This window comes from Monomorium pharaonis, chromosome 11, assembly GCF_013373865.1.
Source record: "Monomorium pharaonis isolate MP-MQ-018 chromosome 11, ASM1337386v2, whole genome shotgun sequence".
Taxonomy (NCBI): domain Eukaryota; kingdom Metazoa; phylum Arthropoda; class Insecta; order Hymenoptera; family Formicidae; genus Monomorium; species Monomorium pharaonis.
The window spans coordinates 5499289-5518447 of record NC_050477.1 but is presented as its reverse complement, the minus strand read 5'-3'; the positions used below and the strand labels follow the sequence as shown (position 1 = coordinate 5518447).

The following is a 19159-nucleotide window of genomic DNA, read 5'->3' as shown; positions in this document are numbered from 1 at the left end:
GCGCGACACACACTTGCAACGTAGCGGCAGCGTGGGAACATTTTCGAGTTTTCCCACGGTCACCACTGCGGTCACTCGCGATCGTCGCGAGTCGAATGAACGAACGGCGAATTGATCTACTTTTTCTTCCCTTCTCGTCGCTTGCACGAACGCTCGGTGTCCTTCCCGCTCCCACGATTGCGAGACGAAAACAGACGTTGTGGAAATTCGGGACTACCTACACTCTTACGGGAAGAGAAGAGAGAGGGAGAAACAATATACACAGATCAACGCGCACTCTGGTACTGAGGGTCGGCCATGGTGGAAGAATACACAGCGCGGGCCACACGGGCCGCGGAGCAACAGTGGCAGCGGCGCCTGCGCACACTGCCGCCATGTTGCTCCGTTGCTCCGCGTGGACCTAGCATAGAAGAGACCCAAAAAGTCATGCACATTACCTACGGGATTCATAGATATTTGATTACATAGTTCAATGTGCACAGTTTGTGCATATAGAGGCGCTGATGGATGAAAACACCTTAAAACGACGCAATGACCGGTCTTAGGTTCCTCTCTGCCAATAGATATGATTTTTGATATGATTCGAGCTCTGCCAAGAAAGGCCGACGTCGTCGACGGTTCCAGGTTCCAGGCCAACCTCGGCTAAATTTCGAACTTAATTGTCGATTAATTAAATTAGAAATGCTTACAATTTTTAACTCACAATTTGTTGTTTCCAATTTCATTTTTGTTTATATATTATACGACAACAAAAAATGAATAATTCTCCACTTTAACGGGAAATAATTAAGTAGATTGATTCAATCGTCATTTAACGAGAATACAGAAAACAAAGTTTCTAATTTTATAATCTAATATCTTTTTTTCATATATATTAAGCAACAATTAAAGAATGTGTAATTCCATTCATGTTAAAGTCTATGAAAAACTGCTATATATTTTTAAAAATTATTGTTTCATCAAACAAATTTTTACATTGAAAAAATCATATATATGAGTACATCTCAGTCATATCAGTCAAACATATATATATGAGTATATTCTAAAATTTCTTTCAATTATTGTAAATTAATTACGGAGTGAGAAAATTTTCATCGAAATTTGAACGAAAATTACTTCTTCATCGTCTATTATATATGATGCTCCGATATGCTTCAGGGACTTCGAAGCCTCCAGTCCGTCACTGTCGAGCGATTTTTCGCTTCTGGGGATACAGAAGGGGAGGGGAGGAATTTGTAAATACCCGTCAGCTGACCAGGGTATCTCTAACAAGAAAGACGACATCGGAGCACGACGTTCCATCCGAAGCCACGACAGTGAATCCCTCGTGAAGGAGGCGGTCAGGACGTGGTTTCGTCTGCACTCCGCGCATCTCAACGCCGTCGAGCGATACATCGTGGACGAGAAACGAATACGTGGTGGGGGAGATTCCTGTAGATGCCCGTCAGCTGATGAGGATGCCTCGGAGATGTCTTGCGGTTAGCAGCGAACGACGACGACGACGACGACGAGGAGGGGGAGGAGGACGAGGCGATAACGTTGGAGAAGCGTAGACGTCCGAGGGTTGGTGTTCGGGCAGCCCTGCGAGGGGTGTAAGCGGTGATCGAGGACTCGAGGATGTTCTGCGCGGAGGGATCGTCGTCGAAGGGCAGCTTCCTGCAGCAGAAGAAGGCTGCGCGTGAGGATCGGGCGCACGAGAAGCGCCGGGAAGCTGCAGCTACCCTGATCCAGGCCCATGTCCGCGCCTGGTTGACCCGTGTCCGGTTTACCAAGCGGATACTGTAAGTGCGAGACAAACAAAGTCTAGAATTTTTTCACGTGAAACGGAGCTGTAAACACGCTCGTGTATATATATATATATATATAGCTGTATATTTATGTGAGAATATGTGTATGTCACTGTGTGAATAACAGTCGCTGCGTTGTTGATATTGAATTTAATCAATATTGCAGAATAACTGTAAAAATTATGCAGTTATCTCCGCAATGTAAATAAATACTGTTGATAATTGGTTAGAGTTAAGAACTTTAGGCAAACATGAAGATAAATCAAATCATTAGGAGAGAGATTTTACATATTAGTTTCATATTCTCTGTTTTATTTAAGGTAATCAGTATAGGATGCATTTTTATTTAGTTTGTTATGCCATTTTAACTAGTAAATTTGAATTGAATTACACAGGTAGCATAAAAACAGATCAGTATACAATATTAAATGCATATTTTTGTGCAAATATCCCAGCCACCTGACAAGACTATTTTTATTTTTAGAGAGGAATTTGATAACAATTTCCTTGATGACGCCGGCGTCGAGAATGCGACGGTGGAATTGAAACCTGCTCTGGAGGTGTATAGAATAATTTCTAGATTTTTGATAATTTATAAGAAAGAAAGGGATCAAGAGAGAATAGAGAGATTGTGTAGGTAAGTACATGAAGCTCCGAGTACTTTTATTTTTCCTCAAAAAAGATTTAGAACATAGTTCAATCTATAATTTTTCAGATACCTTGTACTGACTCTCGATTCCGAGTCTCCAAAGATATCTTATGTTGGCGTGGCGCTGAATAAGGATCACTACATATCATGGATATCGCAAATGAAGGTAGTTTTGTATCATTGTCTTTCTGGCTTGGACAGCCTGAAACCGGAGAGGGTATCAGATCACAAATCCATACTTTTGCGACTGCACACGCTGGTAAGTTTCACGTCGCCGAACACATGGGCCATACAGAAGGTAAAGGGCATGGACCAGCTAAAAACCGGTATGAGTCAACTGTGCGCCAACATAATGGGTCATTTAGTTAATAATGGATTCTATGCTACCATGCAGGTAATGACAATAACGAGAGACTTCCTGACAATTTTGATTCTTTGTCTGATTTCTAAGTCGTATTCTCCACTTTAGGCTCTCTTAATGAAGGGATTGGGTAGAGCAAAAATCGCTCTGAAACCAGTTACACTCTCAGCAGCGGTTACTCTGACATTGAGACCACTGATCTCTTCGCAAATGTCTGACAAGCTGGTATCTTTGTTCCTAATTAACATCTTTAGCGTGCCAGCTCTGGTCTATCACCTCAATACCTTGTCACCAGAGGTAACAAAAATTTACAGGTTTGATTATATATTGTAGTATTTCTTCTTTAGTCTATGTACAGTTTCTAATGTGTATTTACAGTGCATTTCATCGTTCATAACGAATAATCTCTTTGCAAGAAGTTTGGAGTTGCTGAATTCCGAGCAGAATTTGAGGATTGTCTTTAATGCTCTGGAGGGCAGTTACGCACTTTGTCTGCTCGCTAATTTGATACAGTTGGCGAACATTGAAAGGGAAGAAGTACTAAAAGAGCTGTGCTTTCCTTCTTTTACGGTAAGTTGTGACGAAAATCTTTCTGTTACGCGTTATCGATAATATCTCGATAATTCTTCACAGTTTGTCGTGACGAGAATGTTGGAAGCATGTCAACAATACGTAGTCGCCAAACGGAGTAATTTGACGCATTGGCATCCAGTGTTAGGCTGGTTCGCACAGACGATTGATACCTCATTGCAGGATGCGACTCCTTCGGTGAAGTTGCAACTTGCATGTCTTTGGACAGGCAGGATTGTTACGCATTTAATCGGTGAGTTAGCAATTTATCCTAGATACTATAATTCGTTTACTGTGATATCCAGTAAAAATGTGATATCCAGTAAAAATTAGTTTGCTTTCTCTAGTTATCATTTTCTGTTTCTATTTTCTCTATAGAGCAGCCACTAACTGAATTTGTTGAGAAAGAGGTACCTTCTCCAGTAGAGCAGCAAAGTACCTCTTCCATAGGCGCCAATATTTTCCGACGAGCATTTCTCGAGGCTCGCACTAATAGAAACAACAGCACCAAGAATTACAGGAAGCTTGGCAGTCCAGAAGCTACCAAGATAGCTCTGATCTGTTCTCTATATCAAACGGCGTTGCATACGCTCACGCAGATGAAAATCGAAATATTGACGGGTAATAGATTAACGCATAATCATGCAAGATACGTGCAAATTATATATCGACTAACGATATGTACGCATCAAAACAGGACTATGCTATCAAGGCAAAATTCTATATCACATGTGGCTGTTTCTGACTACCCTGGGACCGCACTGTGGTCTGAAAGCGTTTTTAGATCTCTTGGCGGCTAACACTAAATGCACGGCACCCGAGTTCCAGATGTTAATATTGTTCGCCGATTGTATGACTCACTATGTTACGTAAGTGATGTAATTTTCTTTCAAACAATGTTTAAATTAAGTTTAATTGATTTTAGAATCTGATCCTGTGATTTCTCGTATTTTCAGTATCTTGGATGACATGGAGATGTATGAGCAGCAAGATCCTTTCAAGCTCACGGACTTCATCTCTATGTCATACTTTTTAAATCAATTCTTGTACAAAGCTGTTCTCACTAATTTATTCGGTAAGTCAGTTTCTGTCTTATTAAATCGTTTATCGAAAATGCAAAAGAAGACATTGAAAGAATTCTAATATACATGTAGAGATGCCTTAGAAGCGCATTTTTTAATTTACAGATGTGAAATCAGTATCCAGTAATCCTCTGTTTATCTCACTTTACATACTTCTAATGGCAATTTATCGACGTGATTGCCGCAGAACATTCTGTCCAGAAGGTCACTGGTTAGCCAAGTTAAGTATATCTTGGATTTATTCCAATTTGATTATGAGCGAATCGTATTATTTAGTTTCAGTATTTTACGAATAATTCTTATTATAAAAATTTTCCTCTCATTACATTACTAAACAAACTCTTATTAAAAAAGTTTTAACATAATTAAAATATCTGCATTTACTACATTAATTTTAATATATGATATCATAATTCACAGTTTTTTTTCTAAACAGGAAGTACGTGTATCTGGCTTTTTGGCCGATTTGGAAAAGGGACGACGTGGCGCAGCGCTTTTACTCTCAAAAATGCCTCATGTTATCCCTCATTCCGAACGAGTCGTATTATTTCGCAAGCATATAGCTGATGAGAAAGCAGTGATGGGTTTAACCGAGAGTGCTTGTAACAGTCCACCGACCACTCTCATCGTCGTACACAGGTCTATTGATATGTTCTTATATGTTTTTGTTCATTCTTTCAAATAAAATTTCTACAATTTTTTTTTACTTTGATAGAGTTTGATATTTTTCCTTGCTTTAAACATTTTTTTTTTTCAGTACGATATAATTTAATATTATTTCACGGTTCTTCATAGTTTACTATTTCTTTTAATTATTATATATAAGGTATTCTTTTATATCTTGCAGAACACGAATAGTTGAAGATGGATATAGACAATTAGCCATGTTACCGTCGCAGGCATTGAAAGGTGTAATCAGGGTACGTTTCGTGAACGAGCAAGGTCTAGCCGAGGCCGGTATTGATCAGGACGGAGTTTTTAAGGAGTTCTTAGAAGAGACAATAAAGCGAGTATTTGACCCATCTTTGAATTTATTCAAAGCCACCAGCGAAAACCGACTCTACCCATCTCCCACGTCTTTCATGCAGGACAATCACTTACAACTGTTTGAGTTCGTCGGACGGATGCTCGGCAAAGCGGTTTACGAGGTAAACTTATCTATACCGAATAAATGCGAAGTTAAATATTGTAGACATAAGAAATATAAATAAATAGTTATTTTAATTATTTATAATATTGTATTATCTTTTATTGTTTATGTGATTTTACAATGTCTTAATAATTCTAAAATAACGGAATAAATAAGATATAATTCCAGTCTCTAAATCAAGATTTTCTCGTAACAATCGATCTCTTATCGCTTTCCAGGGTATCGTCGTAGACGTGCCTTTCGCGTCATTTTTTGTCTCCCAATTTTCTGGGCAAACAGGCGGCGCGTTGTACAGCTGGCTGGACGAACTTGCCTCGTTAGATCGCGATCTCTATCGTAGCCTGACTTTAGTGAAACATTACAAGGGTGATATTCGTCAGTTAGAGTTGACGTTCTCCCTCGACGAAGACGTGCTCGGCAAGCTAGTCACGCACGAGCTGATAGCTGGCGGGCGCACCACTGCCGTGACCAATCAGAACAAAATTCAGTATATCCACCATATGGCGCACTACAGAATGTATCATCAGATCAAAGAGCAAACAACAGCCTTTATCAAAGGATTCCGCTCGATTATTAATCCCGAGTGGCTATCGTTATTTTCAACACCTGAAGTAAGATTTCATGTACTTATATTTATTTGTAGTGCAACTTATGGCTGAGATATCATAATTAAATAGCGTAGAATTATTAATTGAAATATGATAAGTCATATAATTAAATCATATAATTAAATGTGATTTAATAATTAAATTAATAAATTATTTCAATGACTTTCTGAGTTGAAATCTAAGCTTTATATTTCGAAGAAAATTTAAGATGAAATAAAAACCTTAAATAAAACATAATTTTATATATATTATATATTACTGTTTATACACTTGTACACATTCAATTAAATAAGTATGGAACATGACTTCGCAGTTACAGAGATTGATCTCGGGCGATAACGTACCTTTGGACTTGCGAGATTTACGAAGACATACGCAATACTACGGTGGATTTCATGACAGTCATCGAGTGGTGTGCTGGCTGTGGGATATCCTTGAAAAGGATTTTACGGAAGAAGAAAGAGGCTTGTTCCTAAAGGTTTATATTAATATACTAATAGTTTTTCCCTAATTAACAATTCTGTAATGATTTTTTTGAGATAGCGAATCTCTGATATTGATCCCATATTAATAATTTTCTTAATAATAATAATGACGTTTATGACAGTTTGTGACGAGTTGCTCGAAGTCACCTTTACTGGGTTTCGCACACCTAGAGCCACCTTTCTCCATACGATGCGTGGAAGTGTGTGACGATGAAGACACTGGCGACACTATTGGTATAATTATGAAGTAGATTCCATAAGAAAAGACTAGTCTTTTCATTATTAATAATAAAATCAAGAAACTGGAAAAACTAAAATTTTTTGTAAATTTAACTTGTTTAAAAATTTTTTGCAATTCAGGCAGTGTGATCAGGGGTTTCTTCACGATTCGCAAGAAAGACCCACAGAATCGACTGCCCACTTCGTCAACGTGTTTCAACCTGCTCAAACTGCCGAACTATCAGAAAAAAAGCACGCTGCGAGAGAAGTTGCGCTATGCCGTCACCAGCAATACCGGTTTTGAACTCTCCTAAGTGTTATTGATCGCGCATTTTTCCCCAGGAGAAAAGTAACGATAGCGAAGGATTGTGCAATTTGTTGGAACATTGTGCGCGAGTTTTCAACAGTTAGAACAAAATGAAATTCGATCAGATTACGCCGTGAAATTTCGCAGGGATGAAAAATCGACTGACACGATTGATACCTCAGATTCGATGCAGTCTAAAGTGATGTCAAGTGATGCCTAAACCGCCATTATCCCTATCCAGATATATTGCATAATCTACAGCCTGATTAAATGTCGCCTGTTGAATTTTAAATTACACGAACATTTCAGATTCGTCGGAAGTTTCTTTGGGAAAACACAGTAACCTCAGTATTGTGCGGGGATTAATGGTATCGTGAGCAACATGAAAACGTACAACATAAAGGTACACAATAACGAGTTTTGCGAATAAATAACTTAGATACACATATACGTATATATATATATTTAAATAAATTTTATCGTATAACGAAAATTAAGTATTTTAGAGTGAAGCCTGTTTACGACGTTTGTTTCTGCGGTTCGATATATTCATACAGGCACACACTATCAATTTGAAGTACATCATACTTATGAGCTTAATATCGCTGAGATAATTGTGCGCTTGTTAGTGGATAGAATCGTTGATCAAACATTACATTAAGATTGGAGTGGCAAACATTTAAATTTATTTTCATAAATAACATTCGTTATTTCATTGATCAACTTTCGAAAATTAAATTAATAAGCAGGAGAAAAGATCACATCCATAATCACGTTTCTGAAAGTTTGTAATATCTTACAAAGTTATAAGTTATTAAATGATTTATTATTTATTATTTTTAGAATTATTATTCCGTTTTTTAGAATAATTAATTTAAATAATTTAGGTATTTTTTTATGAGTTTATACTTTTACAAAAAAATTTTTTACATATAATTTAAATTTTTTAAATCTAGAAGTTATAAAAATAAGAAAATTAATATAAACATATTTTTTAATTACTATGTTTCAAACATCATGGACATGATCTTTTATAAAAATTTCAAAAGGTTGTGATCTTATACTGTTTTATTGATTTGATTGAATTTGCATTTGCACTTTGAAAGAGGTTAGCCACTGCCGTATTAAGCAGAGGAACATCCTTGGAGCTGGGGATGTCTTGTCGACGAACCAGCGCGCGTGCAAAATAAATCTCTGTGAGCAATCAAAAAACGACTTGCGAATTTCTAAAAGTTTTCCCCGACATGAAGAGAAAAATCAACCGGGGAGGAATCGTGATTCTATTTTAAAAGCTATTTTCTCAAGATTTTTGTACGGACTATTGGCGCGACGTGCCGTCTAATCGATTTAATACGATCTAAAGGTACAATTCCCACGGGCGCTCGCGGATGAGAAGTCCCCGGGGTTCGTTCCGATTGAAGGAGATTATTTCAATATTCTCGTCGTACTTCACGCAATTGAAAAGTTTTCTGAATATCCGTAATAAAAAGCTGGTTGAATAATAAGAGATTAGAGAAAAGTGGGAAAGGTGAAAAACAAAAAGAAATGTATTTTCTTAATTTTGGAATAATACATATTTTTCTTATATTTATCTCTAGTAAAACTTAACCGTCGTGACAAGTAAACGAGAAATACTTTGGTAAAGAAACTGAAGTGCATGTAGGCAAATGGAATTTATTGTACTGATAATTTACATTAATATACATTAACGATTAAATTTTATCTTTTTATACTTTTACATTGCAATTTATTATCGCAATTGTTAACCGTTGAGATTTTTAACGAATAGTCCAATTGCTTAAACAATCTAATCTTGTTTGACTCAAGTTTGATAGAGTGGTGCGAGATTTTTTTTCAATCGGCGTTACAACATGAAGTCGACGAAGGTTTCATCCTTTGATTGAAATTCGCCGTGATCGCTACACGTGCAGAACAACACGTATATGTGTTTATAAATAAAGCAGAAAAGGAAAAGAATATAAAAAAGAACTGCGATATTCTGCGCGAGAAGCGAAGCCTCTGTAATGATGTAATATTATTATTGCTCTTTCCTTTCGGGACGCGTTCTTCTGGCGGACAGTGCAAGTAGCATTGACGGTGGGGAATTTCGATGACAGACCAAAGATAAGGGCGAACGATTCGTGAGATGTAATCTTTGCATATTTTCCTACGTGATTAAGCATTCATGTGCTGTAAACCTGCGTTCACGCAATCGATTTAGATCGACGAAACGCAATTAAAGTGCAAAAGAGGAGAGGCATTGGATTATTTTTTGTATGATTTTTATTTTTCGAGGATTAGGTCGACGGACAACACAAAGATTCTCCTTTCGAACCGTGTAAAATAATATCATTGACTTTTTTAAAACCGATCATGTGCAATACAATTCAATTTGTGCAATATCTATTGGTCTCGACGGAATATACAATTTAATTGACTGTTATTTTATTTACATAATACATTTACATCGACGCCATTATACTTGTATAATGTTACCGGTGGGTGTTGTGTTGGCTCTATTAAAGACATTGCGTGAGCGTGGGATTGTGTACGTTTATTAAAATGGAGCAGCGAATACTTCCATACATGGGTATATATCGTCGTAAGAAAAGCGATAAACTTTAGAGGACGGCTATCAGTGTAAGTGTAGGCTTAAGATTGGCGTGATCCAGCGGGAAATTTTGCGATTGTAAGACGATCTCTGCGATAACAAATTGTGCATTTACGAGATTTAATAATTAACGAGACCGCAAGATACTCTTTATCGCGAAAAAAAATGGCTACGGAAAAGCAGGAAATGTAGCAACGCGCCGTGAAACGAGTTTCTCTTACAATTGCAAAGCAGACGAAGACGACGGATTGTGCAAATCGCTCGTTTCGGTTACGCAACGGCCGCCACGCTCGCTCGTTTGTAATCGATGGTTTTAAATTATTAAGATTCTGTGTAATAAAGAGGGGAGAGATTCTGTATAAGAACGGGAGAGATCCGCTAATTTCATACGATGAAGATTGGCAACAATCGTGTAAATATATACACACGTCGCAAAAGGTGTTGCGTTAATGTCTCGTGTGCATTCGCTTTCCTTCATTACATAACCATATCCCTTCCTGTAAACGAAAAAAAACATAAAAAAGGATGAACCGGAAATTCCATTGCCAAAAAGAGGAATAAAAGTTCATAATTCCCGGAAGTAATTTTGATTTTGCAAATAGCCAGTATCGGCCGTTCTATAACGACGGATTATCATTTGGAAATTTATTACTATACATTCGCACGTACAAATATATTAAAAAAAAAAAAGGAAAAACACTTACGTTACACTTTAGCGATATACAGTTTCAATGCTGACATACTATACTGTACAAAAGTGTCCCGTTTTGATGAATACATTGTAAGAAAGGGGGAAAAATTTATACATACGTATAATTTTGTTAACATAACAAAATTCAATTTAGGAAAAAGGAGAGAAGTTTGATTTTCTTTAAAAAAATTGCTAAAATGACAGGGTTTTTTGTTGCTCTTTCCGATACTTGTTTCATCTAAAACGCAGGAACGTACGCAGAAAGAGAAAGAAGAAGAGAGAGGACGATACAGTCGAAGGAAGGAGGTTGAAATGTCCCGCGCACACACGCGCCTGCGCGGTGGACAACGAGCCGATCACGTGATCGCCTTTGTGCCCAGCGGCGTAGTGCAGTTACGGTGGCGCTGGGTACAGCGCGGCTGGCGACATCAGTGATCAGTGGCCAGCAAGCTTCGATCGGGGGAAGACGTGTGCATCGTCGGCGGAGCGCGGCTCGATCTCCCGTCGCGGCTACGCGAAAGACTCGCTCCTTTATTTCCTCCCTTTCCCTCTGTCTCCGCTGGGCGCGAGTGTGTGTGTCTCTCTCCTTCTCCTCCTCCTCTCTCTTTTTCGTCCATCTGTCGCTATCTGTCACCTCTTCCCTCCCCCTCGTTTCCGCGGCGTGTGTCGTCGCGCGTGTGTTGTCGTCGGCTCCATCGGTCGGAGAGAGAAAACGTTCTCCCCGTCGCGTGTGACTCCCGGGTAGCTTTGGTGTTCTTGGTGCTGCGCTTCCCGTCCCGCGTGTGCTCCGGGCAAGAGAGAGAGAGAGAGAGAGAGAGAGGTTTTAGCTGCGCGAGAAGGCGATTAGCCACGCAGTGGCAAAACGACAGTGGCGGCTCTCTCGCGGGGGGAGAGAGAGCCCGTGCGTGGCGTGCGTGCATACGTGCGTGCGGGCGGGCGGGCGGACGGGCGGACGCATCGAGGGAATATCATCGGGGTCCCGACAACGGCGACAACCGGCCACCGTTTTCCGGAGCGACCGCGACCACGGCTACCTCGCGTCGCGTTCCCATCGTCGTCGCGTCGTCTCCTCCTCCGCTCTCCTCCAACGCCACGACGTTTCCTTCGCGTCTCGGATGTTCCGCGCGACATCCAGGAGGCAATCCCGACGACGACGTTGGTTATGAGACTCGCCGTCGCCGAGTGCGACTGACGGACGCGGCGCGGCGGAGAGAGTGCGGGAACGGACCGTGATTGGAATAACGATACGATTGAAGTGCGTACGTTTGTTGTGTGTGCGCGTGTGTGTGTATGTGTGTGTACTACGTGCGTGCGTGCGTGCGTGCGCGCGTGAATGGATGCGTGCGCCCGACGTAACCTAACCTAACCTTACCGTCGCCTGTAGCGCGCTGCAAGTGCCGTTCCCTGTCACGCTCGCGATATCGCGCGCGACGGAAGGGGGTGTGTGTATATACATGCGGATGTGCTGCGCGTGTACTCCCATCGGGATTGCGGAGACAGGCTGCTGCTCTTCGGGATCGGAATCTGCAGACACGGCGATAATATAACGGAAGCGCGGTGCGCCGGAGGAGGGGGAGCGGCAGCAGGACAGGTGGAGGACGACACGTCGTCTCTCTCTTATCTCTCGGCGCGTCGTCGCGTATCGCGCGCGTGTAGTATCCTCCGGGTTGTGAGTGCGATAGTGCGAGGAAGAGCAACGGAGCGACGGCGACGCGCGTCGTCGTCGTCTGGACGCTGACACCTGGCGCTGACCAACGCTCGAGAAGAGAAGAGGAGAGGAACAATGACGCTCGCCGCGTGAGTGATCCACCAGCAGCGCCGATCGTACGTGTGGCTGCTCATCGACCGCGATCATCAAACTCCACGGCGCAACGACGATAACGGTGGCTCGCTCCGTCGTGCAGAGGACGAGGAGGCGCGGCCCGTGAAGTGGGGGCGAACGGGGCCAGCAAGTGCTTTGATGGCAGTGGTTGGGCCCAGCCGGCACTCGCGGGTGTCCATGAGCGTGTCCATACCGCTGATGCAGGGCGGCGGGGCGGGGGCGACCGGCGCCGGCGGCGGGGGCGCCGGTGCCGCCGCAGCCGCCGCCGCCGCCGCAGCCGCCGGGGCCCATCCGGGCCAGGCGGTCCTCGCCGCCGCCGCTGCCGCTGCGGCCGCGGCTCAGGCGGCGCCCCCCACTTACTACCACCCCGCGGCACCTGCACCCCCGCCCCCGCCGCCCGCCCAGGATCCCGTCCAGCCGGACCGACCTATTGGTTACGGGGCCTTCGGCGTCGTCTGGTGAGTTTTGTCACACTTTTTTTCCTTTTTCCGCGCCGAACAGCTGATTTTCTTTTTACATGTTTACTGATGCCACGTCACTGGACTCAGTAATTTATACGTAAACAAGTTCTTTTTTCTCATGTTGTACTCCGCTAGAGTGCTGCGTCATTCATATGCCGAACGACGCCAAATTTTCGCGAGCCCCCTCGTCTTTTGAAGAAAGAGTGTAGACGTCGAAGCGACGAAAAGGAATCGCGAGGGAAAGCACAAAAGTGTTTGACTTTTCGCAAAATTGCACTCTGTCATTCGTGCATGAATGGCGCGTTTCAAGTTTTTAATGGGAATGCTCCGGGAAGAAAGAAATATGGCTCTGCAACTGACGTTGGACGTAAGGTTATGAAAAAGTTAATTGATCAACGGTTTTTCAAACTCTGCGGTAAGCCCTCGGTTTGCTCGCCGCAAACGAGACGAGAGTCGAGTAAAATTTGCTTTTTAAATTTGCGAGAGCAAGTGATATTTCCGCGTGACGAAACCGCTTTTCGTTAATTTACGACGCCGCTGATTTTTTTGCTGATCGATGCAACAATGTGTATAAATCGGCACGCACGAAATGCGTGTCGTAATCGCGCGTTTTGCAAAAAAATTCTATCCTTGCGAAAAAAAAAATATATATCGTTATTATATCGCGGACTCTTCCGGACAAGTGTTCCGGAAAATCGGTTATTCCGCGTCCCGTCCAGGGTAGCCCCTCCCCCCGCTTCCGAAAAGTTCGCCGCCCCACGAACGTAGATTTAGATAGCGTTATCGCTCCGGTGTACGAAGCGCCGGTGTGGTGCGCGCGCGTGAGCGACGTCCTGGTAGAAAGTGGAGCGACGAGTTGCGGCAATCGCGATCACCCGCGCCGCTCGCGCGAGATAGTATATATATTCCGCTAGGTGAGAGCGAACCTCCTCTTCACCGTCGTAGAGGAAACTCGTTTGCCCTTTTCCACGCTTTTGCGAGACTCCCGGCTTCCGTTTTTCTCTCCCCTCCTTTTCCCTCCCTTTCCCTCCTCGGCATCTCTCACGAACGAAAACACTCACACGTGAAAAAGTCACGGTCGCGGTTCGAGAGCACGTGAGCTCGCTTCGTCGTCTGGAAAGCTTATTTTTGTCCCCCTCCCCCTCTCTCTTCCTCTCGCCTCTTTTTTCACGGAAAATGGCAATAAATCACACTCAAAGTCGACACGGCGGCGGGGCGTCACACTCGAAAGCTCGACGCTACGCGAAACAGATAAACGTAATTGTAAAATATACACAGGTTTTATAGAACGTATCTTGGAGATAACGCATGAATTATGTGTGAACTGAATATGCGACTGTATGTAAATTTTTTATACGTTACGCGCGCTTGCATACATTCGCACACACGTTTAGATAATACGAAACTATTCTGCTATTCTAGTCTGTCGCGGTCCATTATCGTCTTTCAACGTAACTTTTCAACAACGCCGAGGACGTATGATATTACCGCTTCTTTCTACTTGGAGCTCGCTTTAAAAAAAAATAGGGTCAAATGTCCTATCCTACTTTTTTTTTCATCGCCGATTATCTGCTGAATTTGTGTTAAAAATGTAAAGTACATTCGAGAAACACGGGAAGTAACGGCGACGTCGATAACGTTGGATTATTTCAATATTGGCACTTTATAACGAATGAATTAAATTCGCCGCTCTCTCTTTCACCGGAAAATCAGGCGGTAAAAAAAAAAACGGAGCCCGCGCTATAACAATATTTGTATAACGACACTGTCTATATTTATCGTGTACGGTCGGCAATATTTACGCCGACGTTTTTCCGCTTCACCCCTCTCCCGCCCTCTTTCCCTCTTCGGAAGAAAATGCCTTTTGCCGTGCTTTCCGCGAAGATGCAGAGAAGACGCCTGACAGCAGATTTTCCTCCGCAGCTTGACAAAAGGCGTCTGGATCTTAAACACTTTTGTCATAGTGAAATACCGATGTTTTCAATGCGACGAGCGTAACGTTGTGTTGTCGCGTGAAATCGTTTACTTGATTTATCTTTACTTTTTAAGCAGTACACACACACACACACACACACACAGCTGTTGCACTCAATCTTGCATTCGAGTATAAGGTGTTCATTTTAAAATGTCTTATTTCGTAAAACATTGGTATGTAAGCAATGTTTCTCTAAATTGATAATAGACTGCATTGACTGCTTTAGCTGTGTGGAAAGTGCTTCAAAATTCATGTTAGATCTCAGTTTCTAAATTGATAATAGACTGCATTGACTACTTTGCCATATAGAAACATTCCAATTGATATAGATTTTACTGATTGCATTGTTATGTAGGAAGTTTTTTTTCTTAATTAAACGAGGTTCTAGAAGCCAGGAAATAAGTATTTAAGACTTTGTCAAAGCAGATCAAAAGAATGTTTTAGATAACTCTCTATAAAAGAGAAAAAAATTCTTGTGTAGTTTGCTGATTTTATACATAGAGTTCATTTTTCAAAATTTTTAATTTTTCAAAAATAACCAAGTTACAAATTCTACATTTTACAGTTCTTGAAATCGAAAAGCAATTGCTAAAAATTATAATAACTTTATTTGAAACTGTATAAAGTGCGATCGCTTATTATTCGAATAACTTCGAAGAATGATAACGTTATTTTCAACCGTCTCGCCGTGGAACTGTATGAAAATCCTATTGGAAGCTACGAAAATTATCTCGATGCAGTCGATTCGTTCGGCGTTCGCGCGGTATCAAAATCGAGCGATCGATAGGCAACGAGAGCGCACGTCGGACTTCATCGACGGTCTTAATTAGGGGTTTATCCCTCCTTAATATCAGATAAGTTCGTCTATCTGCAAGCCGAGTGGATCGCTCGGTGCACAAATGGATGAAGCTAAAGTATCCCGACCTTATTCTATCGAGCTGACTTTGGAAAATATAGAGAGGGAGGAAGGGAGGAGCGAACAAGCTTCGCAAAAGACGCACTTTTAGCGATTTTGCTAGTCGGCATTTATTTGTCGCCCTTGCTGAGTATTTTTTGTAAATATAATAAATTTTTGACATTCTTCATTTTTCTTTCTATTTCGAAAATATAATGTAAATATATAAAAATTGTTTCACGTTGAAGACTATAATGGATTGAAACACAATGTGATTAGAATATTTGGTTATAATAAATACATATTTATATTTCCACTAACTGCTTATATAGTTACATTTTTTAATATGTTCTTAGTAAGTTTTTATCAACTTATTATTAATTGTTTCATTATTGCTATTTATACAGATTAAAAAAAAATCTTATTACGAATGAACGAATGTTTTACAAAGTATCACCAATCCTTAATTGCTGATTTATATGATTTTGATTTATATGGTAGTCTCATGTGATTTTAAATATTTTAATCGATTGTGGAGTCCTCTCATAGAATTTTTTACGATTATTAATATTTCTTTGTAAAATATAAAAGACGCGTGAGATTTTTACAAAATAAGTACCTAACTTAACGGAGGATGTAATGCTTTAAAACAGAAAACACTTGAATGTGCTAAAACATATGTTGATAACGAAATATAATCATGCCTTCTTTTCCTCATCGTTTCGCTGATATGGCATGTGCGTTCTGTAATAATATACGCGTGCACGTGGAGGGCAAGGTCCTAGCATTGACTCCGAACAGCGCTGTTGCAGTAAATTGCACGAGCTCGCCTCTCGTTCACTGCCAATGCGTGTGAGACTCTTGACAGTTTATTCGACGCAGCTAATGGAACTATTGATTCCACATTCTTATCGTAACCAAATCTTCTAATCTAATATTTCAGTTCCGTCACAGACTCTTCTGTGTGAAACACGAGTTTTACATATTTGGGAGATACAGAAATTTATCTTAGAAAGGATGGATAAACGATGGAAAATGTTCTGTCGCTTGAAACACTGGTTGCGCTCGTTTAAAATTATTCACGCGCTCTCGAGACGCTTTGATATCGGACAATTATTGATTCTCGGGGGGGGGGGTCGCGATTTAATTGCGTACGCGTAGAATGCGTACGGAATCGCATCAGTTCCAACTTCGACGATACCGTTTCGAACTTACGACGAGACACCGCTTCCTTGTCCTTTAGGAGCCTCCTTGTGCCCTCCATCGTGCATATTCATGTAAGGGTTAATCCGACAAGTTCTCGCCGATGGCTTCCGTAATTAATATCCATTTGCGCTGGAATGCGTAACGAGTCCGACTCGCGGATACCTGTTTTTTTTTTTTCGTGTTACTCGCTAACATCTGGACTTGGTTGAAATACACAAGGTGTCTCGAGCGAGTGCACCGGCGCTCTTTCGCAGCAACGGGAATCCGTGCGATAGAGGTTTCGCCGAAGGAAAACATTTTCTCGAGAAACTGCGACTCGACAGAATTCAGAATCTACATAGTTTAGGATTTATGAGAAACGTTCGAAGCTCTAGGCACTCGGAATCGATAAATTTAAAATGATAATCCTTTTGAGCGATATTTCTACTTCTTGTTGAATTCACTATCGCGCATATACGCAATAAAACCTCGAATAAATAGATCAAGAAGTTTACTTTTATATTGGAGAAACTGATTTATCGATTTGCTAAACTTACATAAGACGTAGGTCTGCATTTTTTAATAGTTTATGATTGAAAAGAGCCTCCAGAAGAGAAATCGTTGTTCTCTTTTTTTTCAAGCTCTAATGTCGAGTTAATAATTTTAACCGAACGGAGAGAAAAAACATTTCATTGACACCTATATATATTTGTATATCTTTTCGGATATCTTTTTTGAAAATGAATCTGCATATTACCAAAGTTTACCGGAAGCTCTAACACACAACTAGAGCTGCGTGAATCCGGCACACCGTGTATAGTTAACCCGATGCATTCCTGGAGCGTATACGCGATGGCGACTGGTACTGCTGGTGCACTCACAGGTGCAAGAAACACGAGACCATCTTCATCGCGTGCCGTGCGCGATCGCGTTTCTGTAAATTAGAGTCAATGTTAGAGCCGCCCGGGGAGCGAAAAAGGGAGGGATGGAAATGGTCTTTTTGCGTTCCGAATTGATTGAGCTCGAAGGAATCCCACCTTCGCGCTGTCGCCGCGCAAAAACCGCGAGGCTCTCCAACTAATCGGGGAATAATCCGGAACTAATCGGGGAAACGTGTCGATCAAACATGGAGATGAGATTAAGGAATTAGCGCCTAAACGTTACGTCGGTATTTAAATATCACGTTATTTGTTAATGATCAGTTAACAAGTGGAGAAACGTTGCCGGCATCGTACAAATCAGGTTAGTTCATCAAATCCCCTCTTCCCCCGGCTGAGGTATTATTTTTCGCGATAAATTAATTTACAGTTTTTCGGGGAAGATAGAAAGGGGGGGATTTTAAGATGCTCTCCGGCATCGAAATTTAATTTATTAACTGTGTCTTATATCTGATGAATCCTGTCGGCGCGCAGTTTAAAATGAAAGCTAAAAAAAAAAAAATAAATTTAATAGAGAAAAAATCACGTCCATCACTAAGATCCGATGTTTGACCGTTATAGGCGATTTACAACTCATTGATATGTTTAACGTATTACGATCGGTTAGAAGTAATGTATTAATATTGCAAATAATTAATATACATTTACAAAGGTGCAGAAGAGGAGAGCGTGTCCGCGTCTGCACTATCGAGATATCGTGCGCGAGCGCGCGCGCGCGCGCGGATGTCTCTCTATTCATAGCTAGTCAATCGAACTTTTATATCATAACGCGTGACAGCGACGAGTGCTTTTTCGCGTGGTGCGCGAAAAAGCAGAAAAAGCGTCGGTCGGCGGAAACCGCGGTAACGAAAGCACCGCGCGCGTTTACGTTTTTCCGCGATCGAGTTCGCGGCGTCGCGTCGCGTCGCGTCGCGCCGCGCCGCGCCGCGATTGAATCCCGATAGCGGAACACGCTATTCGCGCAAAGGTCCGTCGCTGACGTGTGACGTGTAACGTATGGTGACGCGCGTGCATTCGGCGTCTCTCGTTTTTACGCGCGTTTTGAAAACATTTCCTCCTCCCTTCGGCCGGACGTGAAATCGCCGCCTTGATATCCGGGCACTGATAACAGTCCGCCGCATCGTTAACACGTTTTGTACTCGTGATTTTAGGATCCGGATGAATTGAGAAGGCGCTTGTCTGTGCGTGCGCACGCGTGCAGGCAAATTTCCTTTAACATTGTAAGTATTATATTGTTTTGCGGAAATTTAAGATTATCAATTCTATCGAGACTTTTTTCATATTCTTACGCAGACTTTATTGAAATACTTAGAAAGAATTGGAGCAAAAAAGATTTTCTTCGCAGTTTTCGCTAATTATACGA

At 41.6% G+C, this 19159-nt stretch overlaps 2 protein-coding genes across 6 annotated transcripts in view; both read left to right on the top strand.

Moving 5' to 3' along the window:
* The first annotated feature begins 197 nt into the window (after window positions 1-197).
* LOC105828643 (ubiquitin-protein ligase E3B) lies at window positions 198-10266 on the top strand. Its single transcript, XM_012667101.3, has 17 exons — window positions 198-281; window positions 1159-1781; window positions 2272-2424; window positions 2503-2830; window positions 2906-3094; window positions 3176-3367; window positions 3431-3620; window positions 3746-3988; window positions 4065-4236; window positions 4324-4442; window positions 4555-4670; window positions 4886-5088; window positions 5297-5597; window positions 5818-6210; window positions 6521-6685; window positions 6815-6926; window positions 7053-10266. Exons 2-17 carry the CDS (start codon window positions 1618-1620, stop codon window positions 7223-7225), a joined length of 3213 nt encoding a protein of 1070 aa, XP_012522555.1. The 5' UTR covers window positions 198-281; window positions 1159-1617; the 3' UTR covers window positions 7226-10266.
* Window positions 10267-10933: 667 nt separating this feature from the next.
* Window positions 10934-19159, top strand: part of LOC105835168 (serine/threonine-protein kinase NLK) — an 83280-nt gene continuing 75054 nt past the window's right edge. The window contains exons 1-2 of one of the 5 annotated variants that reach the window (XM_036294038.1): window positions 10938-12534; window positions 12733-12800. In XM_036294038.1, coding sequence (XP_036149931.1) covers window positions 12481-12534; window positions 12733-12800 — 122 coding nt within the window. In that variant the 5' untranslated portion in view covers window positions 10938-12480. Of the gene's footprint in view, window positions 12801-19159 lie in introns of all 5 variants that reach the window. The other 4 variants (XM_036294037.1, XM_036294039.1, XM_036294036.1 and 1 more) reach the window with 4 other exon arrangements.